Source organism: Ascaphus truei, chromosome 1, assembly GCF_040206685.1.
Source record: "Ascaphus truei isolate aAscTru1 chromosome 1, aAscTru1.hap1, whole genome shotgun sequence".
Classification (NCBI taxonomy): domain Eukaryota; kingdom Metazoa; phylum Chordata; class Amphibia; order Anura; family Ascaphidae; genus Ascaphus; species Ascaphus truei.
Genome location: NC_134483.1, coordinates 95,243,692 through 95,268,722, shown reverse-complemented (window position 1 = coordinate 95,268,722; position 25,031 = coordinate 95,243,692). Strand labels below are relative to the sequence as shown.

Below are 25,031 nucleotides of genomic sequence, written 5' to 3'. Positions count from 1 at the left end.
GATTTCATTGTACTCCATTTGGGCCATACTGACCATACATTTTCAAAATACGCATATAAACATAGTAGTAAGGCTAAATACTAGATGTCCGCATTAAGCTCCACTCTTCCACCCCCTTTTGTTTCTCCCCTTCTCTATTTCTCTCCCTCTCTCACTCCATCCCTCCACTCTTAACCCCCCTCCCTCCCCTCACACTCTTCAGATCTCCTCGCACTCTAGCAGGGTGAGGCGTGATCCAGACCGGAGCAGGCAGATTACGGAACCGGGTGAGGCAGCATGAGGGGAGCTGGTGTGGAGGAGGGGCCTGTGCTGCCTCTTCCATGCTGCTCCCGCACCTTACTGCAGCAGGATCCCATACAAAGGCGAACCGGGCACTCCTATTTGGCCCAACAAGCCTCACAAGAGTTCCTGGTGTAGTCAAGTTGAGGAGCAGCATGGAAGAGACAGCACAGGCCACTCCCACACACCAGCTCTCCCCATGTCCCAGAACCATCGATCCTGGTGTGTACGCGTCTGCGGGACTGACAGAAGGGTCTGGGAGGGCCTTATGTTTGACAGGCCTGCCCCAACACAGTCTTGTTTTTCGTAGGGTTAATGGAAGCATAAGATATAGGTACTGACTTTCCCCTGGACAGAATGCATATGCTGTGATTTCTAAAAGAAATGAAAGCAAAAAACCTGACTATTTCTAGGAATATTCTGAGAATATTTATTTTAAAATAAATGTCCGATATTTGCACCTTCAAAACTATTAAATAATCTACTGAATAAAACGATGTGCTGGGGTACCATGTTAAAAATAATTAGACAAAACAATGACAGTCAATTTTACTTACAAATATTTGACATATAAGATACAGTATTATGGGAATTCATGATTACAATTAATGTATAACTAGCATTTCTTCTGTATAGGCGCAGATTGAGTTTTGGCCTTTCCAAGCACTGGAGAGATATATTTTCTTGCTTCACTCGGTTTCCCCAACATATTTTTGCAGTTCTGCAGAACCGTGCATATTCCATGCTTTATGAAACGCCTTCATCTTCTTTCTAAAAAAAAATAAAAACATTAAATAGAATTTAAACACACTTCTTATTAAGAGTTGCAATCTATCCCATCCTGACATTCTTTAATACAGCTTTTGGTAAAGGAAGTCATCCTATTCTCCATTATAAATGCTGGTCCTAGCAGTTGCCTGTGTGACCACTGAGACTTAATTTCCCAGTAGCTTACTCTTAAATATTCTTAATGAATTCTTGTAGAAATGAAATGCAAAGTCAAGGAGATGTAGATGTTACTTTATTGTAGCCAGTCTAATGGGTAGTGATGTAGGTGCTTGATGTGCATTTTTCAGCTAGAGATCACAGCTGCAAACAATCTGTTCTGAGCCCAGACTGGGTATTAGATCAGGAAGCACAGCACTCGCGCACTCACTCAGATAAACTTCAGAGTCAGCATTGTCTCCGCCATAATCAATTGCCAGAAGCCTTTGGATTTGCAGGCTTTAATCAGATTTAGCACCAGTGACTTAGAGAGAGGCAGCTAACTGCAGTGCAGTGTACAATATCCTATGTACTACATCAATAGGTAAAGAACATAAGTGGTATCTGTTCTATGCTCATTGAGTCAGTATTGCTGTAGAATGCTTACTGTTATAAGGTGGTAAATGCTCCCTGCACTCCTATATTCTCCTGGTTAATATGCAGTTGACTTAAGGCTATACAGGCATACCCCTCATTAACGTACGCAATGGGTCCGGAGCATGTATGTGAACTGAATGGGCCATTAAGAATCTCACAAAAATGTTGAGGCATTTACTGTGAGACTGCCCCAGAATTTCCCAGGCAAGAGTTCTAATACTGGTGGCTGCATCTGTATGCATGTCTTTATTTATAAAGCGCTTTACAGCAGTAATACACATGACATAGTAATATAACATATAGTGGGAATAAGTGCTTGAGACATGGAAGTAACAATAGGAAAGGGAGTCCCTGCCCTGAAGAGTTTACAATCTAAGAGGTAAGTAGGGAGAATTTACAGAGACAGTAGGAGGGAATTATGGTAAGTGCGCCTGCAAGGGGTCAAGGTCAGTGCATCTGAGATGTCAGTATCAGCCAGTAGAGCTACCCATAAACCTTGTTAAGGAGTTGTTTTAAGAAAGGTCCTACAGGTAGAGAGAGGGTGGCGTCATATATTGAGGGGGAAGGACATTCCAGAGGTGTGGGGCAGTGAGTAAGAGGTTCAAGGCCGGAAGGGGCTTTTGATACAAAAGGGGTAAGCAGAAGACATCCTTGAGCAGAATGCAAGTCAGGCAGGTGTATAGCGAGAAACTAGGGCATAGCTGTAAGAAGGAGCAGAAGTGTGTATAGCCTTACAAGTAATAGGAAGCCAGTAGAGGGATTTCAGCATGAGAGATGTTGAGACAGATTTAGGAGAGAGCAGCAGCGTTTAGGATAGATTGTAGGGGAGACAGGTGAGAGGCAGGAAGGTTGGACAGTGGAAGGTTACAATAGTCAAGACGGAGAGAATGAGGGCCTGTGTTAAGAGTTTTAGCAGGATAGGGACAGAGGAAAGGGAATATCTGTGCAATGTTACGGAGGTAAAAACGATAGCTCTCAGACTAACCTATTGGCCATTGCACATGACCTCAACTCACTTGATAGCCCTATATAGTTCACATTGAATTATCATGTCCACACTATGAACTTTTTGGATGTATCAGTGTCCTGCAAGGAAGTCAAGATTACTACTACTCTATAAACCAAACCCACTGCCAAAAATAGTTTATTACATGTATCCACCATGTACCGCTCATGGCAGGGTTACCCTATTCACAGTTCTTACGAGTGATGAGTATAGTTAGCGATCCGAGTGAACAGACCACTCAGATACAGCTCATGGAGGACAGATTTTTAGCCCGTGGGTACAATTGATTTCATGTAGCTAGACACGTCACAAGAACACGGTCTACCGATAGAAATACGTTACTGCGTGATAGTGCTAATGTAACAGATCGTGCTAGATTACTAGTTGTCCCTACCTTTTCAGCACTTTGTAATATGTTAAAGGAATTTTTACCAAGCACTGGCATATTTTAGCCACAGATCATAAGTAAAATAAGTATACACAACGAAAGCCACTTTTTGCACTTTCAAATACCTCTAGGCTAAGAGATATGCTGGTACAAACGGATCCTTATGATAAATATGCAGCATTTATACTCGAGACTGTTCTTGCCCAGTTGAAACCTGGATGCTACAAGTGGCAGTGCTGCATGACATGTAGGAGTGGACTTATACAAGGAACTTCATTCAAACATCCGCACTCTGGAATGAAATCAAGATCTCTACATCCCTTACCTTATACCATGTCGGTGGTATATTTCATTCTGTGCCAATGTAGTTTGAAGTATATTGGGGAAACTGATCGTTCTTCACTGGAGCACATGAATGAACTTTGATAGAGTATTTATTTGACTCTAAAGAAAGGGGAATCAACTAAACCTGGTGCCAGACATTTTCCTTGAACTAGACCATCAATTATCATTATTGCGATACATGATCATTGACCAGATACCACGACCCAGACAAGGATTTGATACTTGCAAGTTGCTTTTGTGTATTTGTATTTTTATTGTGTATTATTTGTTATGCTTTATTTTTGTGATACTATTTAGTGTGTATCCCTATATGTGCTTTTTTTTAGTTATTATTAGTCATTTGTAAACTGGTATCTCTCACATTTCATTATTAATTGTTCTGTGTTTAGTTTTTTCACTTTTTTCATAGTATTTATTAGTTACATTGGACATACCTGGCTCATATTCCCTGTCATTATTATGTTTTGTTTTGTCTACATTCTTTCAAGTTATTATGTCAAGTCTTATTTGTTGTGTTGTTTTAACATCATGACACTTTGTATCACTTTACAGCACTTAGACACTTTATGACTATTCTGTTTTGCTATTCTCCTGTTATTGATTTGGACGCTTTGGACGCTTTTATAATTGGCATTCCAAGAAGGTATATAATGTTCACCATTTTGCATGCTTGTTATCTTGAGGAAGGTTCACAAGTGGAATGAAACGTCGATCACTGCTCAATAAAACCCACCTTTTATTGATAAGACCATTGGAGTACAGATCTTCTTTCTACTCTGTATCTAGGTGAAATTGGCCGAGTTAAACTTTCACTGCTAAAGGAAAAAAACTGTAATGATTCTTACCTTTTCATATCCACAAGCAACTCAAGCTCTTTTGATTTATATGCTGCTTTCCTTAAGACTTCCTCTGGGATATCTGCCAGTTTAGCAACATTCAATCCATAACTCCTTGCTGCAACCCCTCTAGCTATCTGATATAAAAATGTAATATATTCAGGAGGTTGTTCAATTCCAGATCCTACAGAAGAAGAAATATGTGAATTAGTTGTTGCATTATAGTCTCAAAATAATCTAAACATACTGTATATAATATAAAGCTCATTTTAAAGCTGCAGTTCAAGCAATCGCCTACGTGTGTTGTTTAAATAACTCAATTCTGTACTATGAGAAAATACTTGTATATGTAAAGACATTTTTAATGTATTATAATGTAATGAGCATTTTTTGTTCATATAGCAACCATTTACAAAGTCACATCCTCTTTCTCTTATGAAATATGCTCTTGCAAACCCCTTTTGAGCCCTGCCCTCTCTCTAGCAGTGCACCAATTGTATCTAGTGACTGCCTGGTCTCATGATCTTCCCCACAGAACTTTGCATTTTGGGTTCTCTTCTGCTGCACTGACAGCCATTTAGTGAGACGAAACATCGCCGATCGGTTTGGAACTTAGCTAATCACTTGTCAGTGTGTAGAATGCATTGATGCACACATCGAATGGAATTTATTAAAAAAACATTTTTTTTAAAAAGCAGCTTGAACTTCTGCTTTAAGGTAAACTATACTACACTGTACTATCCGCTAAGGTAATTAAGGTATTAACCCCTCCCACAACCCTCCCTGGAGGTCTAACCACCCACCCTCGGGCAACAAACCCCTTCAACCACCCCCTCAACCCCCAACAAACCAGGTACTTCTGTTTAACCCCTTCAATACCTTAGTGGCTAGTTGAGAAAAACCTGTCTCTAAATCCAGCTGTGTGCTGGTTAATTGCACAGGCAATCAACCAGACTCCAAGTAGACTCCACCTGGCTGATTAGGACTGTTAGAAAAAGCCTGAGCTAAGAAACAGGAAGGAGATTCCTTAGCTCACAAGAGAGTTGACCAAGGAAAAGAAAGACTGCAGAGATTTCCTTAGCCCACAACTGGGCTGACCAGAGGAAAATATGTCTTGATGCACACAATAACAAAAAACAGTTATTCACAGGGATGCGTGCAGGGGAGCCTGGTTCAATTCCCGGTGTCGGCTCCTTGTGACCTTGGGCAAGTCACTTTATCTCCCTGTGCCTCAGGCACCAAAATCATAGATTGTAAGCTCTACGGGGCAGGGACCTGTGCTTGCAAAATGTCTCTGTAAAGCGCTGCGTACAATTAGCAGCGCTATACAAGAACATGCTATTATTATTATTATGCGCGTACAAGATAAAGAAATGGGTAGGAATCATGTCACACCTAGACTGCCATTCTCCCCTTGTACTGTAAACTTTCACACCCAATTAGATGTACAGCTCATCTTTCAATATATTTGTTTCTTATGCATCTATGCAAATTATTTTCAATGTATTTACTATATTCATCCCCCCCCAACTCTGCATTTTTCATAAAACTGCTCTTTTATTGAAGGGTAAATATACTAAAAAGTAGCAGAGCGCTTGTAAGAGGTACAGGATATAAAACCCATACATATCTATCCCTTCTTTCAATGTGTACTTACAGTATGTGTTTCCCAATAAAACTTTTACATGCAAACACAAATTTAGTTTTTCTTGTTTGAGCCGCCCCTACTTTTTTGCATTACAATTATTGGTCAAAAAGATTTTTAGCAAGCCAAGAATCCTTCTTAAAGATTGGACACAGTGAAGTTAGCATTGAAAGAATTCAGTGTAATTAAACATTTCAATTGGTTCTCACTGGAATGAAAATACTTTAGCACACAAAATAAGGCTATTGGGATGACATTCGTCTAGTCTTGTCGTTATTTCTATAATATTCATACCGTTGTGCGTATTCTCCTCTGCATCAAGAAAAAAAGCCATATGGTAGTTTCCTACACACTCAGCATAGGTCTTTTCCAGTTCGCACAATGGAGGGTAATGCGTGACGAACAGCGTTAATGATGTGACCTGGAAATAATAATAATAAAAATTAAAAATAAAGCAAATTGTACAGAGATTCCTATATAGAACAACATGCACTGAATGCGCTCTCACTAACAAAATGATAACATGGAAGTGACAGGGTAATAAACTCAAAAGAATGACATACAGGTTATAAAATAATTAGCATGTCGTACAGTAAGTGGAAAATATCTTCATCATACCATGTACAGTATAATACAGCATAATTATATGAAAACAAGACATGTAAATTTCCCATTTGACAAGACACTTACTGTATTTTTTACAGACATTTACAAAACTGAAGGCCAAACTATTACGTAACAATTACACAAATTGTTAAAAAAACCTATAATAATCCATGCAGTACATACTGTAAATGCAAGACTGTAAAATGTCCCCAAATTGGTGTGACTATGTGCTTTCCTTTATAGAAGTGTTTTATTCAATAGCACTTGAACACAAAAGGAATTAAGAATATTTATCTTTGAAACTGTGATCTTAACACATCATTAGAAGAGAGGTGGCATCAGATCATCTACTCGTGTGTGCATTTCTTTTTAATCTCCTGATATACAAATGAAGTATAATTATCTAGTATGATTGTGAATATAGGTCTTGTTCTCTCTACACAGGTACATTTGTTATGTTGAAAGGTAATTAAATGTACTATAAGTAATAATTATAATATTGATGTCTTTATACCACTTTTATCCAAGTGTTTAAATTAGGTATAACATTGTATGATTAAGAGTATTAGTTATATGTATATGATAGCACATTTGGTTCACTGATGTTTAGTACATTCCACCTCCAGACAATATATAATTAATTTAATCAATCAATCAATCAATTGATAAGACTATACGGATGTAGTATAATGGTTTATCGTGCTGTCCACACGGAATCCGACATATTATGAGCATGGTTTACCACTGTGACAATAAATGGGTTTATTGGCAAATGTTTTTTTTTAGTTTTTATTTAGTGCTTGTTTCCCATTTACAGCTTGCCCATTCATTGCCATTGTGGCAATCCATGCCCATATAGTGAGAATGGTTTACCACTATGACAATCAATGGATTTATTGGCAAATTGTTTGTTTTTTTAATGTATTTTAATTTGTGTTTCTTTTTAATTTTTAGGTTGTCCATTCATTGCCATTGTGCCTCTTGTATTGCCTCTTACTCTGGTTTAACCCCTTCATTACTTTAGCAGCTAGCCGCTAAGGTAATAAATCTGCTTTTATTTTTTGTAAATTAAATTTTATTTTAATAACATAGTATTGAAGCAGGGGTCTCCGGAGCTGAACCACATTAATTTTAGCCTCAGGGACCCCCTGCATCCAAGTTACAGGCCCCGGTATGGGGTGCCGGTATCTCCTGCCATGTTTAAATGTCTGTAGACATTTAAACATGGAGACTATGGAAAAATATATGTGTATAATTCAGAAAGATATATAAAAATATAATAAGATCTGGTCGTCTCAAATTAATTACCCTGAAAAACAAAAAAAACACAACATTGCTTATATCCAGAAGCTATTAAGTTCAAAATGTAAAACAAGACTGATTCATAGTCTTTAAAAGGTTCCATTAATTTTGTTCTCGATTCTTTCATTAATATACATTCTTTGATTCTACTCTCAAATATTATCGGAGGACTTATTCTCAGCCTGTTTTATGCAGTTACTCAAAACATTCTTCCACCAAAGATTGCGTTAACTTTTTCACACTGATATGTTTAGTTAATACGTTTCTATATTAAACCTAATCAGCCTGTAAACTTTATTTATTCAAGTTCATCTGTAACAGGGGACTTATCCCTGTTCAGTAATGTGCCTTTAATCTAGCAGTGTGGTAGTTAATTACTAAACACCCCCTACCTGATTAGATTGTTTACAAAAAGCCTGTCTTTGAGACAGGAAGTGACACACTCCTTAGCTCTGACTGAGAGCTGACCTTTGGAGCTGATCGGTCTTGAGCTCTGCACAGCAGAGCTGATTTCAAGACACAGGGAAAACTACTACACCTGAAGCTGAACCAGGAAGTGAGAAGATTTTCCCTCCAAGAAACAGATAAGACTTTTATTCTTAAGAGACTGCTTATATCTGCTTATTTTCATGCTATATGTTTTGTTGCTGCGAGACATGCTTAACTAATGGAGATGTGAACTAATTGCATAGGATTTCACTAGAAATACTCCCAAGTGAATGGAAGCTTTGTTCCCCCCCGTGTTTGGATAATTTCCTGATGAAAAGGAACAGGCACAATAAAGCCTATAATAATTTCACATTATAAAGCCTCCTAATTGTGTACCTCTGTGAACGTCCGTCTACACCATCCTTAGATAAATCATACCCCCTCTCATTTTATAGCCTTACGCCGTTTAGCATCATCTGCAAAGAACATTAAGGCATTTCATCTTTGATACAAAATAAAAATACTTACATCTCTTATGAAGTATTCAAGAGTTGCATAAGCAATAGCGATACCATCATGTGTACTGGTGCCTCTTCCCAATTCATCCAATATAACAAGTGACCGAGGCGTTGCAGCTTTTAATATCTCAGTTGTCTCTGATAATTCTTCCATAAATGTGCTTTGGCCTTTATATATATTGTCTGCAGCTCCCATTCTGTAAGTTAAAAAACAAACAAAAAAACAGCTTTAGACACAACCATATTTATCTAATGTTAGTAGAAGATTAAGATCCCTTTGGCATCGCCCGACCAACGAAAGCAATTAAAATCGGTATGGCATTAACCATATCCATAATATTATTGTTTATTAATACTGTACATCTTTAAAAAAATAAAAGGCTGCAAAGACAGTAACTCCTTAAGTATTTAGATTGTAAGCTCCTCGGAGCAGGGACTCCTCTTCCTAAATGTTACGTTTGTCGGAAGCACTTATTCCCATGACCTGTTATTTATATTTATTTATTATTTGTTATTTATATGATTACCACGTGTATTACTGCTGTGAAGCGCTATGTACATTAATGGCGCTATACAAATAAAGACATACAATACAATTCAAGTAAGCCTCATTCCATATTTATCTAAGACAAGGAGTCCTATTAAAAGCAATTGCAGTTTTTCCTTTAATAAATCTGGCGCAATTATTTTGTCTTGTTTTGCAGCCAAGAGACTTTAATTAAACAGAACCCCTCAAAAATGGCAAAAACATAGGTCTCACATGGGTTTTCACCTAGATTTTAAATTACAGGTATAAATATTTCTTGCCATATAAAACACAAATAAGTATGCTAGTTTCAACTGAAAACGAGAAGCAAATTAAAATAGAACATACCCGATAGGTATTTATGGTTGTAAACTTTAGACAAAAACCCGTATAAAGCTTTGAAGTAGAGCTGCAGAACGTGTCACAACAGTTACCATGATTCCCTGAAGAGTAAGTACCCTTAGTGCTACAGTTCTAAGGAATGTATCCATGTTTTACAGTGTGTTGTCCCTATTTTCAGCACTTAAATCTTTGATCCTTGTTTGCTGAATGTAATGCAGCATAATCTGGTTCAACTGATTCACTGTAATGTAATTGGCTATAGCTGTATGCATTCAGCTCCTGTAATTAATACTCTTTAGTTTTATGTTTACCAAGAGCATTCCTTACAAACAGACCAGTACAACATGTTTAATTGCATTAAAGGGACATGCACGGGTTGTAAGAAATAAGACTGGCGGGAATGAGGTACCACAAAGAAGGACTTTGATTGGGATGGAGAGGGGAGCATATAGTAACATATTTGTTACTTTTAGACAGAGATACATCTGGGAAATATGCACACATACCATGAATGCAGCATTACCAACACCTGCTCTATATTTTAGCACTTGCATTTAAAAGAATCAGTGCATTGTCCATGGTCACTCAGCTCTACAACTGGTTATGAACCAAGGTCTCTTCAATAATGCATTCAATACTTATATTCTATCTGCTATGCATCATAAGTGATGCGTTTTATGCACTGTGCACATAGTGGCTAGAATCACAAAATGTTTGCATGAGTTTATAAAAAGGAATACTGACACTAAGCTTCACCGAATAGTGCAAAATGGAGCTGAATTTCAGGACAATCTTGATTAGATGAGCAAGCGAGTGAAGACATCAACTAGACACTGTGGACGCTTTGGGTGCGAGTTTTTTTTGTTGTTGTCTTTTTTTTTTGCTTGTGTGTGCTCTCCCCACAGGCCAAACGCCTTGACCAATTCTGATGAAATGTTGAGGGTACCTTTCTGCTATTCTAACTTAGATCTGTCATAAGTTGGGAGAGGAAGTGGCTCAGTGAGTAAAGACACTGACTGGCACAGAGTTTGAAGCAGGGGAGCCTGGACAATTCCCCGTGTCGGCTCCTTGTGACCTTGGCACCAAAAACATAGATTGTAAGCTCCACGGGGCAGGGACCTGTGCCTGCAAAATGTCTCTGTAAAGCGCTACGTAAAACTAGCAGCGCTATACAAGAACATGCTATTATTATTATTATTATAAGTTTAAACCAAAATCGGTGCAGCCCCCATCGTTGAATACATGTTTAGTTTTATGAAGTGATTTAAAAAAAATGGTGAGCGGATTCTTGATACAAATTATTAGATGTATTATTTTGCAACTTGCACTACATTTTCAGACAATTTGCTTGAACCGTTTCAGACTAATGAAATATTTCAAATGGAAATAAATTGGTAACCACGGTAACAATCACTATACAACAACAACCTGTAGATTTACTTTGGCATTTAGATGGTAGTAATAATAAAAAGGGGGGATGAGAAATTGTATTTAACTTACAGTACTGTGGTTCGGTAACGATAGAAAACATGTTATGATTTTTCTAAATTCATAATGTTGAAAATATTGATTATGTAATTTTGTTTCTTGCTAAAAGCTGTTGATTAGGTTTAGAGCCCGGCTTGTGATGTCTCAGATAGAACAGAACACTGATCATGTACAAATACTCAAAGCAAAAAGTACTCGCTCATCCCATAACACGGTATAAAATATAGCGTTTTCCTAGTTAGAGGCTTCTTTGCCACAGAACTTCAAGATAATAAGGCATCAATCACTACACCAGATTTAAATTGTATAAACTGAAAAATAAGGGGAAAAGAAAAAGATCGCATACATGCAGAAACTCACTAATAAGCAGCAAACCTGTCACCATTTTACTAAAGTAATTCTCCATAAGTTCAACTGCAATTAGTCCATCAGACTTTCTAAATTCCAGTAAAAATTGAGATAAAAGCTGTCCTGGAACAGGATTGTGTTTTTCTCTGTCTTCAGGCTGCCAGCACTCCTCAGCCTAGCTGTTACAACAATGGTGCATCCCCTTGAGGGTTTCTTGGCTTCAGCCAGTTGCCTTGGCATCCCCCCTGCCTTTTTACCAGGATGGACTGCTACCCCTCCCATTGCCAGGGGGTATTGTCCCAGTAAATTTCCCATCAACCCAGACCAGCATGCTGGCATTTAGTACCAGCAGCCAACTTGAGCAGTCATCTCTCCTATCCTGGTAAAGTTACTGATTTTTACCTATCCCTATATCTTGCATTTTGTATTGTATTGTATGTCTTTATTTATATAGCGCCATTAATGTACATAGCGCTTCACAGAAGTAATACATGTGGTAATCAAATAATTAACAGATAATATAAATAACAGGTCATGGGAATAAGTTCTTCAGACATAAAAGTAACATAAAGGAAGAGGAGTCCCTGCCCCGAGGAGCTTACAGTCTAATTGTTAGGTAGGGAGAACGTACAGAGACAGTAGGAGGGAGTTCTGGTATGTGCGTCTACAGGTGGCCAAGCTTTATGTATCATGTGTGCAGAATATCCACATTGCTATTCATATACTTCTTTAAGCAAGTGTGTCTTAAGGTGGGTCTTAAAGGTAGATAGAGAGAGGGTGCTAGTCGGGTACTGAGGGGAAGGGCATTCCAGAGGTGTGGGGCAGTCAGTGAAAAAGGTTTAAGGCGGGAGAGGGCTTTAGATACAAAGGGGGTAGAAAGAAGACTTCCTTGAGAAGAACGCAAGAGTCTGGATGGTGCATAACGAGAAATTAGGGCTGAGATGTAAGGAGGGGCAAAAGCTTTAAAAGTGAGTAGAAGAATGGAGTGTGAGATGCGGGATTTGATCGGAAGCCAGGAGAGGGATTTCATGAGGGGAGATGCTGAGACAGATCTAGGAAAGAGTAGAGTGATTCTGGCAGCAGCGTTTAGAATAGATTGTAGGGGAGACAGGTGAGAGGCAGGAAGGCCGGACAGCAGGAGGTTACAGTAATCAAGACAGGAGAGAATGAGGGCCTGAGTCAGAGTTTTAGCAGTCGAGCAACAGAGGAAAGGGCGTATCTTTGTTATATTGCGGAGGAAAAAGTGACAGGTTTTAGAAATGTTTTGAATGTGAGGGGCGAATGTGAGAGAGGAGTCGAGTGTGACCCCTAGGCAGCGTGCTTGGGCTACTGGGTGAATGATCGTAGTTCCACATTCCGCATTTAGCCCACTACCCTCATAGCTCCCCTTTCCCTCCATTGCTCTCATGTCCCAGTGTTCCCTCAGTACCCTTTCCCCCTTTTATTTGTATGTTGTTGCCCGAAATAAACACTTCAGCAAGTAAGAAGGTTCCCTTGCTAGATATATGGGATTGAGTTAACCTGCCTGTCCCTACGCATCTATCAGGGTGTGCTTGGGCCAGAACAAAAGCAAAAAAATAAAAAAAATAGTTTAAAGGCTGAGTCCACTTTATGAAACCCGGTTATTCTCAAATACACCAAATCTATTATTACTTTTAGTATGCGAGTCTGACACTATTGTTTAGTGTTCTGTGCCTATAAATTGCAGAAGGTTAAATTAAAAGCCTGCTCTCGCCGGGCAGGAGGGAGAAGGCATTTATGAGAACACTAGTACCCTTGTACAAGTGCAATCGAATGAACATTTCAAAACAATATTTCTCTTTCATTAGTTGCTATCACGTACGGCACACCTGTGAGCATGTGACTTGCATACGGGATAAGGAATACACAGCTCTCTAGCTGGCCAACCTTTCACCTTCGCAAAGGTCCCTCAAATGAATAATATCTCCCCTCGATCCGTCCCCATATACCACCTGTCACGAACAGCACACACATGAGCACGTGAATTAGATATGCAGCCAGGGTTAATACACACTGCTACTCTAGCCAACTCACCTTTCTTTCTCCTCCCCAAAGTACTTTCAATGAGTTAACATTAACCCCTTAATTGCAATCACATCTATTTGCTTCCGCCTCCTCCCAAGAAAAATGCAATATGTGTAAATAATATATATCTGCCAGGGTCTCAAGTCCTGGTTTATTATAGAAAAACTATGCACTATTACACACAAAAATCTGGTGTAGCAAAATGTGTCCAAAAATGTAAATTATTCTCTACAGAGCGTGCAACAGTTCATTCAGAGCCCAAATGATCACTTATTAAACCTTTGAATATATATATATAAAAAATACAGTGCTTAGATTACAGAAAAGAGATTACATGCAGTTATAATAAATGCAGAATAGTCTCTTAAAATAACAGGATAAAATATAAAACAGAAATCCCTATACAGTACTTTACCATATGTCATAGGTTTTCCCCCATAGAGGTCACTGGCTTAGAAAGAAGAAAATTCATGTATTTGATCCCAAACCCACCTCTGTTGAATTCTGATTTCATAACTCCAGGGCAAGACCTACAGTATATACCATTCTTCGCCCATTGAAATAACATAAGCCCACCCCTGTTGTAAATCAGCTGTTGAAGGTTTTATGACTTAGAAAATTAGAAACAAACTCCACTTTTGACATTTCATAAGTTGCTTAGATATATAAAAGACCTCATAACTTTGTGGTCCTGATACTTAGACACACGTGAGCCAACTTGCTCCTAAATTTGAGTGACAAATTGATATCTGTCCCTTGTCACCTGCTAGGGATGAAGGTTTGGCCTTATTGTAGGGTTACTTTGCGTCCGTGTTTTCCCAGAGATGTCTGGCTTTTTGATTTCAACTCGACGTCCCAGAGGAATTTTTTAATATCTTAAAACGTCCAGTATTTCCAGCCACATGTGCGAGCGTCAATCGCACATGCAGCCTTCATTCACGAACGCAGCAAGCCACGCATGCACGAGTGTCACATGGTCAGGACTTGCGCATGCGCGAGCGATACACGTCAGGACTTGCGCATGCGCGGTTGGTGCTCACTGCTCCCGTATACGCAAATGAAAGCCGACCTCACATGTGCGAGCTTTGAGCGCCGACCACACTTGCGCATGCTGAGTGCCGACCACGCATGAGCGAGCAATTAGAGCCTTCCGCACATGCGTGAACGAAAGCTTAACATGCATGCGCGAACGCTGAGCGCCGCTTGGTCGGCACTCATCATGCACCCTTGCGTGGTCGGCTTTTGGTGTCCTCTTTTTTATATAAAGACTTATGGTAACCCTACCTTATTGCATTCGTCTCCTCGCAACAATTACAAATCTCAAATTCTTACTCTTATGAATTACTATCAGGCCCATAACTTCTTCATTTTAATAAAGTCCTCCAACCCCTCGGTAGGATGCACAGGGGTATCTAAGGAATGCTTTGGAAGTACCTTTAAAAGTGTCCTGTTTACGTTAGTGTCAGAAGAGCCATAATTTAATACCATCCTGGCAAAACAAATGGCCTTATCTCTAGATTCTATCAGGCCTAAAACTAGGCCTGGCCAAGGGTTTAACAGGTCACAAAACATTATTTGGTATTTTTAAAACAAACAGTAACCACATTAACCCCTGAAGCACCAGATGGATTAAAATACTTACTATTCCTCACCATTTTCATTACAGTAACATTGTCAGAAACGGTCTCGAGTCTTAAAAACGAATACTTCAACCTATCCAACAAGCATTAAGACATATCAAGATATCCAGTTAAATATAAACATTCATTCTAAATCTACAAAATAAAATAATAAAAAAAAAAAAACACACACACGGTAATATAGCATCTCCTGACGATGGACTAAGCCAGTTTCTGAAACCGGAACATGACCTATTTCTAAAATATTTTTTTTTAAAAAGAACTCAGTAATATAACCGTCTTCCTTAAGTTAAATAACACAAAGAAACAATGTTGAAGTGTTTTTCCCCTTAGAGTTATCTGAGCTGCACTACTTTCAGTGTTTGGAATTCTCTGGTTTCTGTGCTACAGTATCTATTGGCCTCACTGAGCCACCAATGGACAACAATGCAACTCTTTGTGACAGAACTGTAACTTGGCAACAATAGGGTTCATGGAGGTAAAATTGGGCACTACTGTTCCAGATAATGTAAAAATAAATAAACAGGTCCAAAAACAAATGTGAACAGCTTTAAAACACATATTTCCCTTTTGGGTTTCAGCTGGAAATTAAGAAAGGTCTTACTTACGGCGAGGACTGTATGTCATTTTAAATTGATTTCCCTCATAAGCTGCATTCAATCTGAACCCCTTCAGTCTTCATCTGCGTTGCCCCAAAGGCGGGCGACTGATGGGGTTCCCCAAGAGCTGCTCCCCTCTGCACATAACCAGCATTCTAAGGGTTAATATCTGCATTTGCTTACTGCTGTATTTTGTCAGCCCTGCCCTCTGCAATGTTAATGACCCAAGAGGACAAAGGACTTTTTGAAACCAGAGCAGCATTCAACCTGAACCCCTTCAGTCTACATCTGCATCGCCCCCAAAGGCGGACAGCCTTAGGGTGTGAGCCGTTTGGTGATGTTAACGCTGCTCTAGTTTCAATTAAACTCACCAGCCTTTTTATCCCATGTACCCAATTTTCCAACTCTAACTGTCCATGAAATGTATAACCTCTGTCTATTTAATGTAACCATTTATCTGTCCCCATAACTCTGTGCCCAGGACATACTTGAAAATGTGAGGTAACAATGTATTACTTCCTGGTAAAACATTTTTTAAATAAATAAGTTTAAGTGGACAGTCTCACAGAGCTCAAATGTGGAATTTGAGAGGCGGTGTTAAATAAAACACATAATTACTCCCTTCAATGTGATATCCTTAAGTGACTAACGCTCTCCCAAGTTTCAACTCAACAGGTTTTAAATTAACAAAAACAAAATCTTCAGAAATGCCCTGTATTATGGACAGCAAAGCAGATTTATGTCATCTCTGGATATAACAAAACTGGTTATTATTTATATTCTACAACAGCAGATGGTGCAGCCCTGGTAGTGTGGGGCCTGGGTCTTGGTGTTCTCTAGGCCTCTTGGGCCTAGAGTGGGCCAGCTCATCCTCGCGATGGGAGAGGCTAACGGCCCTTCCTCTCTCCACGGGGAGCAGAGGCAGACTCTTCTAAGGCCCAGGACATAGTGCACTCAGCGTCGCTGAGCCGCGCTGAACAGATGCACAAAGCCCCTGCATCTGTTATCAGCGCGGCTATAGTTTCTCCCTCCGCATGCTTGCTGATGCGTGTGGAGGCTGAGAAACTTCCCCGAGACAGGCAAGTTTGAAATTTGCCGCTCCGGGAAGCGGAGGAGCGGTCACGTGACCGCTCCCATCCAATGGGTCTGCAGCCGGTCCGGCACTACCGGACAAGACAGAGGCAGCACAGAGGTATGTGTGTGTATGTATGTGTATGTGTGTGTGTATGTGTGTGTGTATGTGTGTGTGTATGTGTATGTGTGCGTGTATGTGTGCGTGTGCGTATGTATGTATATGTGTGTGTATGTATGTATATGTGTGTGTGTATATGTGTGTGTGTATATGTGTGTGTGCGTGTGTGCATGAATATATTTATCAAAGTTGCACAATGTTAATAAATAATTTATTCTCACGTCTTTTTTTTTTAATTTTTTAAATATTATATAATACACACACACACACACACACACACACACACACACACACACACACACACACACACACACACACACACACACACACACACACACACACACACACACACGTTCCCCAGTGACACACACACACAGACCACTTCAAAGTGACACACACACACACACTGACAGCTACCGAGTGACACACACAGTGATACCCGCCTCCCAAGCGCGCTTGCTGTCTCCTCTGCCAGGACAGCAAAAAGCTCCTGGTAGAGCGAGCGGCAGCAAGCAAGAGCGAGCAGCAGCACCTAAGTGCTTACTATGTCCCAGGCCTAACTGTGATCCTCCTCCTAGGAAAGCTCTGGAAGGGGCGGCTCGTGGACTGTACCCACCTCTAAGGGGCTGTACACAGGCCATGAGTCACCACCTCTCTGCCTTCACTTTCTAGGATAGCAGAAGGTGGGTCACTGGCCCATAGATTAACCTGCTACTGCCTGGAACTTAACAGGACTTACATAGCAGATATACTATGTGGAGAAAGAAAGGTACAATGGGACATACCCTATTATACTTCCTACATTAGAAACATTAAAAAATGTCTTTAAAACATTTTTTTTTTTTTAATTTTAATATGCTACCAGTATTTTCTCATAGTACAGAACTGATTAAGAAAAAAACATGTAGGATATTGCTTTAACTGCTGCTTTAATATGTTATCACAGCTCTAGAGCACCTAACAAGGCACACATTGAAAACTCAGATGACCAGAACCATCTTTGCATACAACAACCGTGTACCGATGATCTAGATAATAAAGCTACACAATGCAATAGAATTTAACGTTTAAACAACAATCTAACATTTTCACAGTTTTCTTCATTTAAAAACTGAATTACACTGTACATTGAAAAAGTAGAAATGGCCACTGCATTTGTAAGCAGTTAATTAGATGGTGGATTCTCGTGCAGACCTAAGGTCACAGCACTTACTTCTCTTGTGAAATACTGCACTTAGCAACAAGTCAAAGCTGTGAAATCTCATTTTATTACAATGTTTAAAGGAATGTGTTTCTCATTTATAAGTAACCTGCACCTGAAGCCTATTTGGCAGAGACAGTACTGTGTTCATGTTCAACTCAACACACATTTCAGCCTGAACATTGTAATTAGAAATTGTGGGGCATTAAATTGAAGACATCCTTATGTAGCCTAAAAAAATGCATATCTCGTGCTATGGTTCACATGAAAAATGAAACAGTTTATTAGCTTTAAACAGCTACAAATATATCCCCATAACATTGCTATTATTCAATCAGTGTCCTGAATTATTTTGTTGCAAAGTAGGATTCATTACAATGGATTGCTGGCAATGTAGGTAAAAGGGGAAATCATGATCACATATCCTGTTATAATATATTTGTCTTACATAGTTACATAGTAGATGAGGTATACAAAAAGACGTGTCCATCAAGTTCAACCTAAGCTAAATTTTGACGACAGATACTTTATCCTATATCCGTACTTACAGTATATTGATCCAGAGGAAAACAAACAAAAACCCCTATTTTGGTATATTCCTGTATACCTTCCCTTTCTAAAAAGATGTCCAATCTTTTTAACAAGTCTATTGTATCTGCCATCACAATCTCCATGGGTAATGAATTCCACATTTTAAGTGCCCTTACTGTCAAGAACCCTTTCCTTTGTTGCTGGTGAAATCTCCTTTCCTCCAACCTTAAGGGATGACTCCAAGCCATTTGCACTGCCCTTGGGATGAATAGTTATTTTGAAAGCTCCTTGTACTGTCCCCGAATATATTTGTATATAGTTATCACCAGGGCTTGACAAATTACCCAAAAAGCTACTCGCCCAATCAAAAAAGCTACCACCTAGCCCCGCCCCCGCTTAAATATTTTTTATTAGTTCTTATTAGGAATTTATTCCATTAGTTTTTTTACATAACAAATTTATTGCATCACATTTATACTGTACTACAATTAGTCCTTGTTACATAGTTACATAGTAGATGAGGTTGGAAAGAGACATACGTCCATCAAGTTTAACCTGTGCTAAATTTAGATGACAGATACTTTCTCCTATATCCCTACTTACAGTATATTAATCCAGAGGAAGGCAAACAAAAAACCCCAGAGACACATTATGCAATGATCTCTCATAAAGGGAAAAATAAATTCCTTACTGACTCCAAAAATTGGCAATTGGATTTCTCCATGGATCAACATCCTCACTATGTTTACCTATTTATCATATACCCTCTTAGACGCCTCTTTTCTAATGTGAATAAATCTAAGGCCGCGTCAATGGAGTGTGCGTGCGCCGCGCAAGGGGCTTCACACTTTGCTCTAGTTGGAGGTGTGTGTGCCCTGTAGTTGGACGCGATGAGGGGGGCGTGACGAGGGCGTGAGTCACATCACGGAGCTGGTTTGCCCTCATAAGGCGAACCGCCCACGTGACCCAGCCATCGCACGAGAAAACAGATTTTTTCTGTTTCCTCACACATTGCGAGCACCGGCACCTCTGGTCGCACGCTCTAAAGACAGCATCATAGAGGCACGTCAATTTGATCGCAGTCATCATGGACGCGGCATAATTTAGCTAGCCTCTCCTCAAAGAAATACATTATATTAAAACTTATGAATGAGAATTTATATCAAAACTTACAGTATATTGATCCAGAGGAAGACAAACAAAAACCCCAGTGACATATCATCCAATGATCTCTCATAAGGGGAAACATAAATTCCTTCCTGACTCCAAGAATTGGCAATCAGATTACACTCTGGATGAACAGCCTTCCCATGTTTACTTATTAGGTATATCCCCGTATACCTTTCCTTTCTAAAAAGATAGACAACCTTTTTTTGGAAGATATCTGCTGGATAATATATAGCCTTCTTCTACGCAGTATATAAAAACAGCACAGGGGGTCTCTGCTGCACAGAGGTTAAACAGAAGAACAACAAAGTTCAAAGATCAGTGCTGCACGGTGAGAACTAGATTCAGGGAGAAAATTCTTCAAATGCTCACAAAAATTAAGACATTGATATTCATATAACTGCACAGACAGAAAAATATATGAATCATGAACAAAGTTCTTCCGTAATTAAAATGTGAGTGTGATACAGTCCAATCGTGTCTCCAAAGATCAATCGTAGCGGCTGCAAATGTGGAAGGGCAATGAGTCCCCAGTGAGACTGGTCGGCAGAGGGAGGATTGGAGGGAGAGGAGGAAAGACAGAACCGCGCTGCGGAACACCCTTCTTCAATGGCCTGAGTGGCAAAGGTACCCTTCACTTCCTTCATCAACCCTTCTCCATGTAAAACCTCTTCATATAGTGAGATAGCAAAGCATAAGCCACTGTTTAATGTATCAGTCCCATAGGATAGAAGCAGCGTCTGCATGAGCAGTCCCCTGCAATACTCAGTTTCTTCCGTCCATGCTGCAGGAGCGTGGGTGACAGGCCCACACGGAGCGGCCAAACCTCACTTTAGCCACGTCCTGACAATTCGTATCCACCAGGTTATTCACATAGTCATCCCACAATGTGGCGGCAGCAGCAAGGGCTGTGCGGTGAGATCGGGGGACAGGCTGTGCGGTGAGACAGGGACAGCGGGGGACAAGCTGCGCGATGAAAGAGAGGGGCCGGCGGCTCGGTGCTGTGAGAGCGGGGCACCGGCGGCTCGGTGCTGTGAGAGCGGGGCACCGGTGGCTCGGTGCTGTGAGAGCGGGGCACCGGCGGCTCGGTGCTGTGAGAGCGGGGCACCGGCGGCTCGGTGCTGTGAGAGCGGGGCACCGGCGGCTCGGTGCTGTGAGAGCGGGGCACCGGCGGCTCGGTGCTGTGAGAGCGGGGCACCGGCGGCTCGGTGCTGTGAGAGCGGGGCACCGGCGGCTCGGTGCTGTGAGAGCGGGGCACCGGCGGCTCGGTGCTGTGTGAGCGGGGCACCGGCGGCTCGGTGCTGTGAGAGCGGGGCACCGGCGGCTCGGTGCTGTGAGAGCGGGGCATCGGTGGCTCGGTGCTGTGAGGATGGGGGACCCGCACCTCTTTCCCTCCCCCAACCCCACTTCCCTCCCATTTTTGTGTATAATCACGGCCCAACATGCTGTAACACTGCGGGTTGATGCGACCCAGGTAATAAATAAACAACGCTAAGGAAAAAACAGAAGTTGTTCTTTCATTGGTGAATTCAACGTGTGCAGGAGATAAACCAGATTAAAGGACAAGCAAGCTGAAATACTCAAGGGAAGGTGAAGTACCCTGAGCGACGTGGGTGAGGACCAGACCAGCTGCCTCCAATGTGGGACGCAAGATCAGTTGAAAACCCCAGGACGTTAAAGTGGCTCAAACAATGTATCAGTCACTGGAAGATCCTGTAAGCATCACACATGCAAACCTATTGAGCAAACATGCAAGAAACTGGAGTCGTTCTTTAATAAACATATCAGTGACATACTGTAAGTTCAACAGCGGGAGCAATAACAGCTGCTGCATCTGTAGAACAATAACTTTAACTCCTGAAAGCCGATACTACTGTTAACACAAAAATTAGAATTAATGTAATGCAATTTATGCATTTTGATGATACATCAATATCTAATTATTTTATGTTACATTTATTAATATTAATGTAGTCACTGCTTAACTAACAAGCCAATACATACTGTAATACTGTGACCTTTATGTAACCCCCCCCCCCTTTGGGATTACTATTGCCTTAAAGCAATAGTTCTCAACTCCAGTCCGCAAGACTCCCCAACAGGTTTTCAGGATATCCCTGCTTCAACAGAGGTTGCTTAATCAGTGGGTAGTCAAAGACTGAGACACTGATTGAGCAACCTGTGCTAAAGCAGGGATATCCTGAAAACCTGACATGCTTGTGGGGGGTCTTGAGGACTTGAGTTAAGAACCCCTGCCTTAAAGAGTTAACTACATGGGTAATGTCCCTAGCCTATCACCTGGCATAGGATGACTGAGTATAATCTAAGCCACTCTGCTGTAGGCATGGTGACCAGTGATGTCACTTGTAGATATATATAGTGAGTGTATAAGATTCTAGGTTCACGTTCCTGGAGGAGTGTCAGTGGAGGAGCCTCATTATAAGTTATGTTTAAGTGTACAGTAAATGTACCACGGATGTATTCTCACCTTTTATTATTTTATAGTTAGGGGAAATGCCCCTCATAGTCATAGCCCATAGAAGTAGTCAGAGTTTGTGTGTCTGCCCTGAAAGAAGAATATGCATGGTACTTCAAGAGGAGTCCTTTCAAATAAGGGCTCCGGAGCACCACAGGATTGGTCCATACTGACAAGTCTCAATGTAAGCCTAACTTATGTAGGGAGGAGGGACGTGCACCGAATTACGGAATACTGGTCCCTGAGGATAGGAGTGTCCCTTCCAAGTGTCTTGGTAAGAAGGCCACTCCAAACGCATGGCAGAGGAATGTCGTGCAGACCAATACAAATAGTAACAAGAAGAGTACCTCCCTATATAGCAGTGAGAGCTATTAAGGAAGAATATATATGTAACAGTATTATTTGACACTCATTGTCTAAAGACAAGCCAAAGGGTTAAGTCTCTAAAAATACCTCTTGCTTGATCCTGATATATCCGACAACGTCATTAAAGATAAGACAATAATAACCATGACTGTCATTCCATCTAAATTGATTAAAGAAGAGGGAGCTCTCCCAGACTAATATGAGACCCCTGTGAAGAAAATATGGCAAATACAGGACTGGCAGGTTAGCACTTCCAATCCAAGTATTAGAGCATTGAGCAGAAAAAGGCACACAAATACACAAGACACCAATTGTAAACATAAATACATGGTATTGCAAGTCGTTAAAAAGCAAACGAACACCACACAAAAACACGTAGAGTAATACTCAGTGTGTTTACCCCTCCATGTGTTTTTCTATACTGTCTAGTTTTGCTTTTCAATGAGTCCATAAAATATGTTTGTTTTTATCATTCCAACCTGCTGAACAGGATTTGCGCTCCTTCCCTCTGTTTGCTACTGTAATTCCATCTAAAGTTTGTTTAAAGCTAAAAACAGAGATCAAAACCAGATCCTGCCTCTAATGCCTTATTACGATTGAAAACACTAACAGAAAACATAATAACTTAGAAATAGAACTGTGAGCTTAGAATCTGCATTCACTTCCTATTGGACCCAGAGTCAAGATCATATGGCAAACACGACAGCCAGATTTACTAAGTGGTTACATTTAGCTGAACAGCATGTAATTTGTGGGTCTAGAAGTGTATAAAGTTAGTCAGTAAAAAAATTTAATGCTTTTTTTTTTTTATTGAGATGGAATCAAGTCTTCACTGACGGTAAAGACACTGGAACCATTGGTATTATCTGTATAATGGCATGACATGAAAATAGAGACATTTGAAGATAAAAGAGATTGTTTTGCAAAAGTTCATAGAAATCTTTAAAAACATTTGCACAAAAGCAAAAAAAAAACAAATGGGCTTTTTCGTTTTGTTTTACATTTTCCAGTGGGAGAAATATTGTACTTCATGTTTTTTTAAGATTTTGACTTATACAAACATTTATCACTTTTACAAGTTTTGAGAAAGTTACCATGAAAATTGACGATTGGCGAAATCACACTGTTTTCCATAGTAACTTTGGATTTAATGACTTTTTTTCAATCTGGCAAGTCTGAGAATTTTTCAGTGAAGGATCAAGAACTTCTCAAAGAATTAGATTGGTCATCACTAGAGTCTAGGCGCAAAGTTCACCTTTCCTGTCTCACCCTCAAATACTTTCTGGGCAAGCTACCCAGCTACCTGAACAAGCTCCTCGCCCCTACCACATGCAGCACCTGTCACCTGAGATCAGACTCCAAAAGACTATTCATGGTCCCAAGGCTCAACAAAGTATCCGGACGTTCCTCCTTCTCCTTCCGTGCACCCCAAAACTGGAACAACCTACCAGAGACTCTCATATCCACCACCAGTTTAAGTTCTTTCAAATCTAAGGCTGTCTCACATTTTAACCTGGTCTGTAACTGTTTCATACGCTCATAATATATATTTTCTTTAACTGTGCATGCAATGTCTTGTATATAATGTATACCCTGTTCATTTATGTAACTGTACTTGTAACCATGTATTATTTGTCTTAACTCTGTGCCCAGGACATACTTGAAAACGAGAGGTAACTCTCAATGTATTACTTACTTACAAATAAATAAATAATAAATAAGATTCTTCTCATTTAAGAGCATTGATGAATAACTTCAGCAAACAATGTCCCGTGGAATTACACAGAGGTTACAGCAAATGTATGATCACGATAAACCTTTAAAGTTGTTTTTTTTTTTACTTTGGTGTAACTGCAGACTTTCTATTTTTTGGGGCCAAAAATATGTAACTAAAGATCCCACCATCGGAGCTAAACAATACACAGAAGTTATTGGTGTCCATGAATGTCAGGTCTTCATATTGAGAATACAGAAATAAATGGATTGCATGCTTTTTGTGACATAATAAAAAAAATTGATTGGGAGGGAAAAAAATATATGCTGGTATTGTGTTTTCTATAACTTCTGTATATGAGGCCACACCCCACTTGAAATGATGAAGTTTATATTTACCAGGTATACACAGTGAGCTGCCAAAAATCAGTTGAAAGAATATGACCCTGTTACTTTCTGTCAGTGTGGGGGACGATAGTCGTTAAATCGTATTACCCACTTCCACTAACTTCATTCTTATGAGGATGATGCGTATTAGAATGTTCTCGCTGAGGCATAAGATTGACATTTAGCAGGAGGATGTGCTGAGTGGTGTTTCAGTCAGCAAGATGTCAAATACAAACACTGGATTTAGAAATACCTAGGCAAAGAACTACCAAATAACTAAGGAGGATGTTGAT

At 40.1% G+C, this 25,031-nt stretch overlaps 1 protein-coding gene across 4 annotated transcripts in view; it reads right to left on the bottom strand.

Moving 5' to 3' along the window:
- Positions 1-705: 705 nt before the first annotated feature.
- Positions 706-25,031, bottom strand: part of MSH3 (mutS homolog 3) — a 239,535-nt gene continuing 215,209 nt past the window's right edge. For 3 of the 4 annotated variants that reach the window (XM_075592324.1, XM_075592301.1, XM_075592316.1), the window contains 4 exons: positions 8,727-8,913; positions 6,156-6,282; positions 4,226-4,400; positions 706-1,050 (listed from right to left, as the gene is read on the bottom strand). In XM_075592324.1, coding sequence (XP_075448439.1) covers positions 969-1,050; positions 4,226-4,400; positions 6,156-6,282; positions 8,727-8,913 — 571 coding nt within the window. In that variant the 3' untranslated portion in view covers positions 706-968. The remainder of the gene's footprint in view (positions 1,051-4,225; positions 4,401-6,155; positions 6,283-8,726; positions 8,914-25,031) is intronic. The other variant, XM_075592307.1, reaches the window with a different exon arrangement.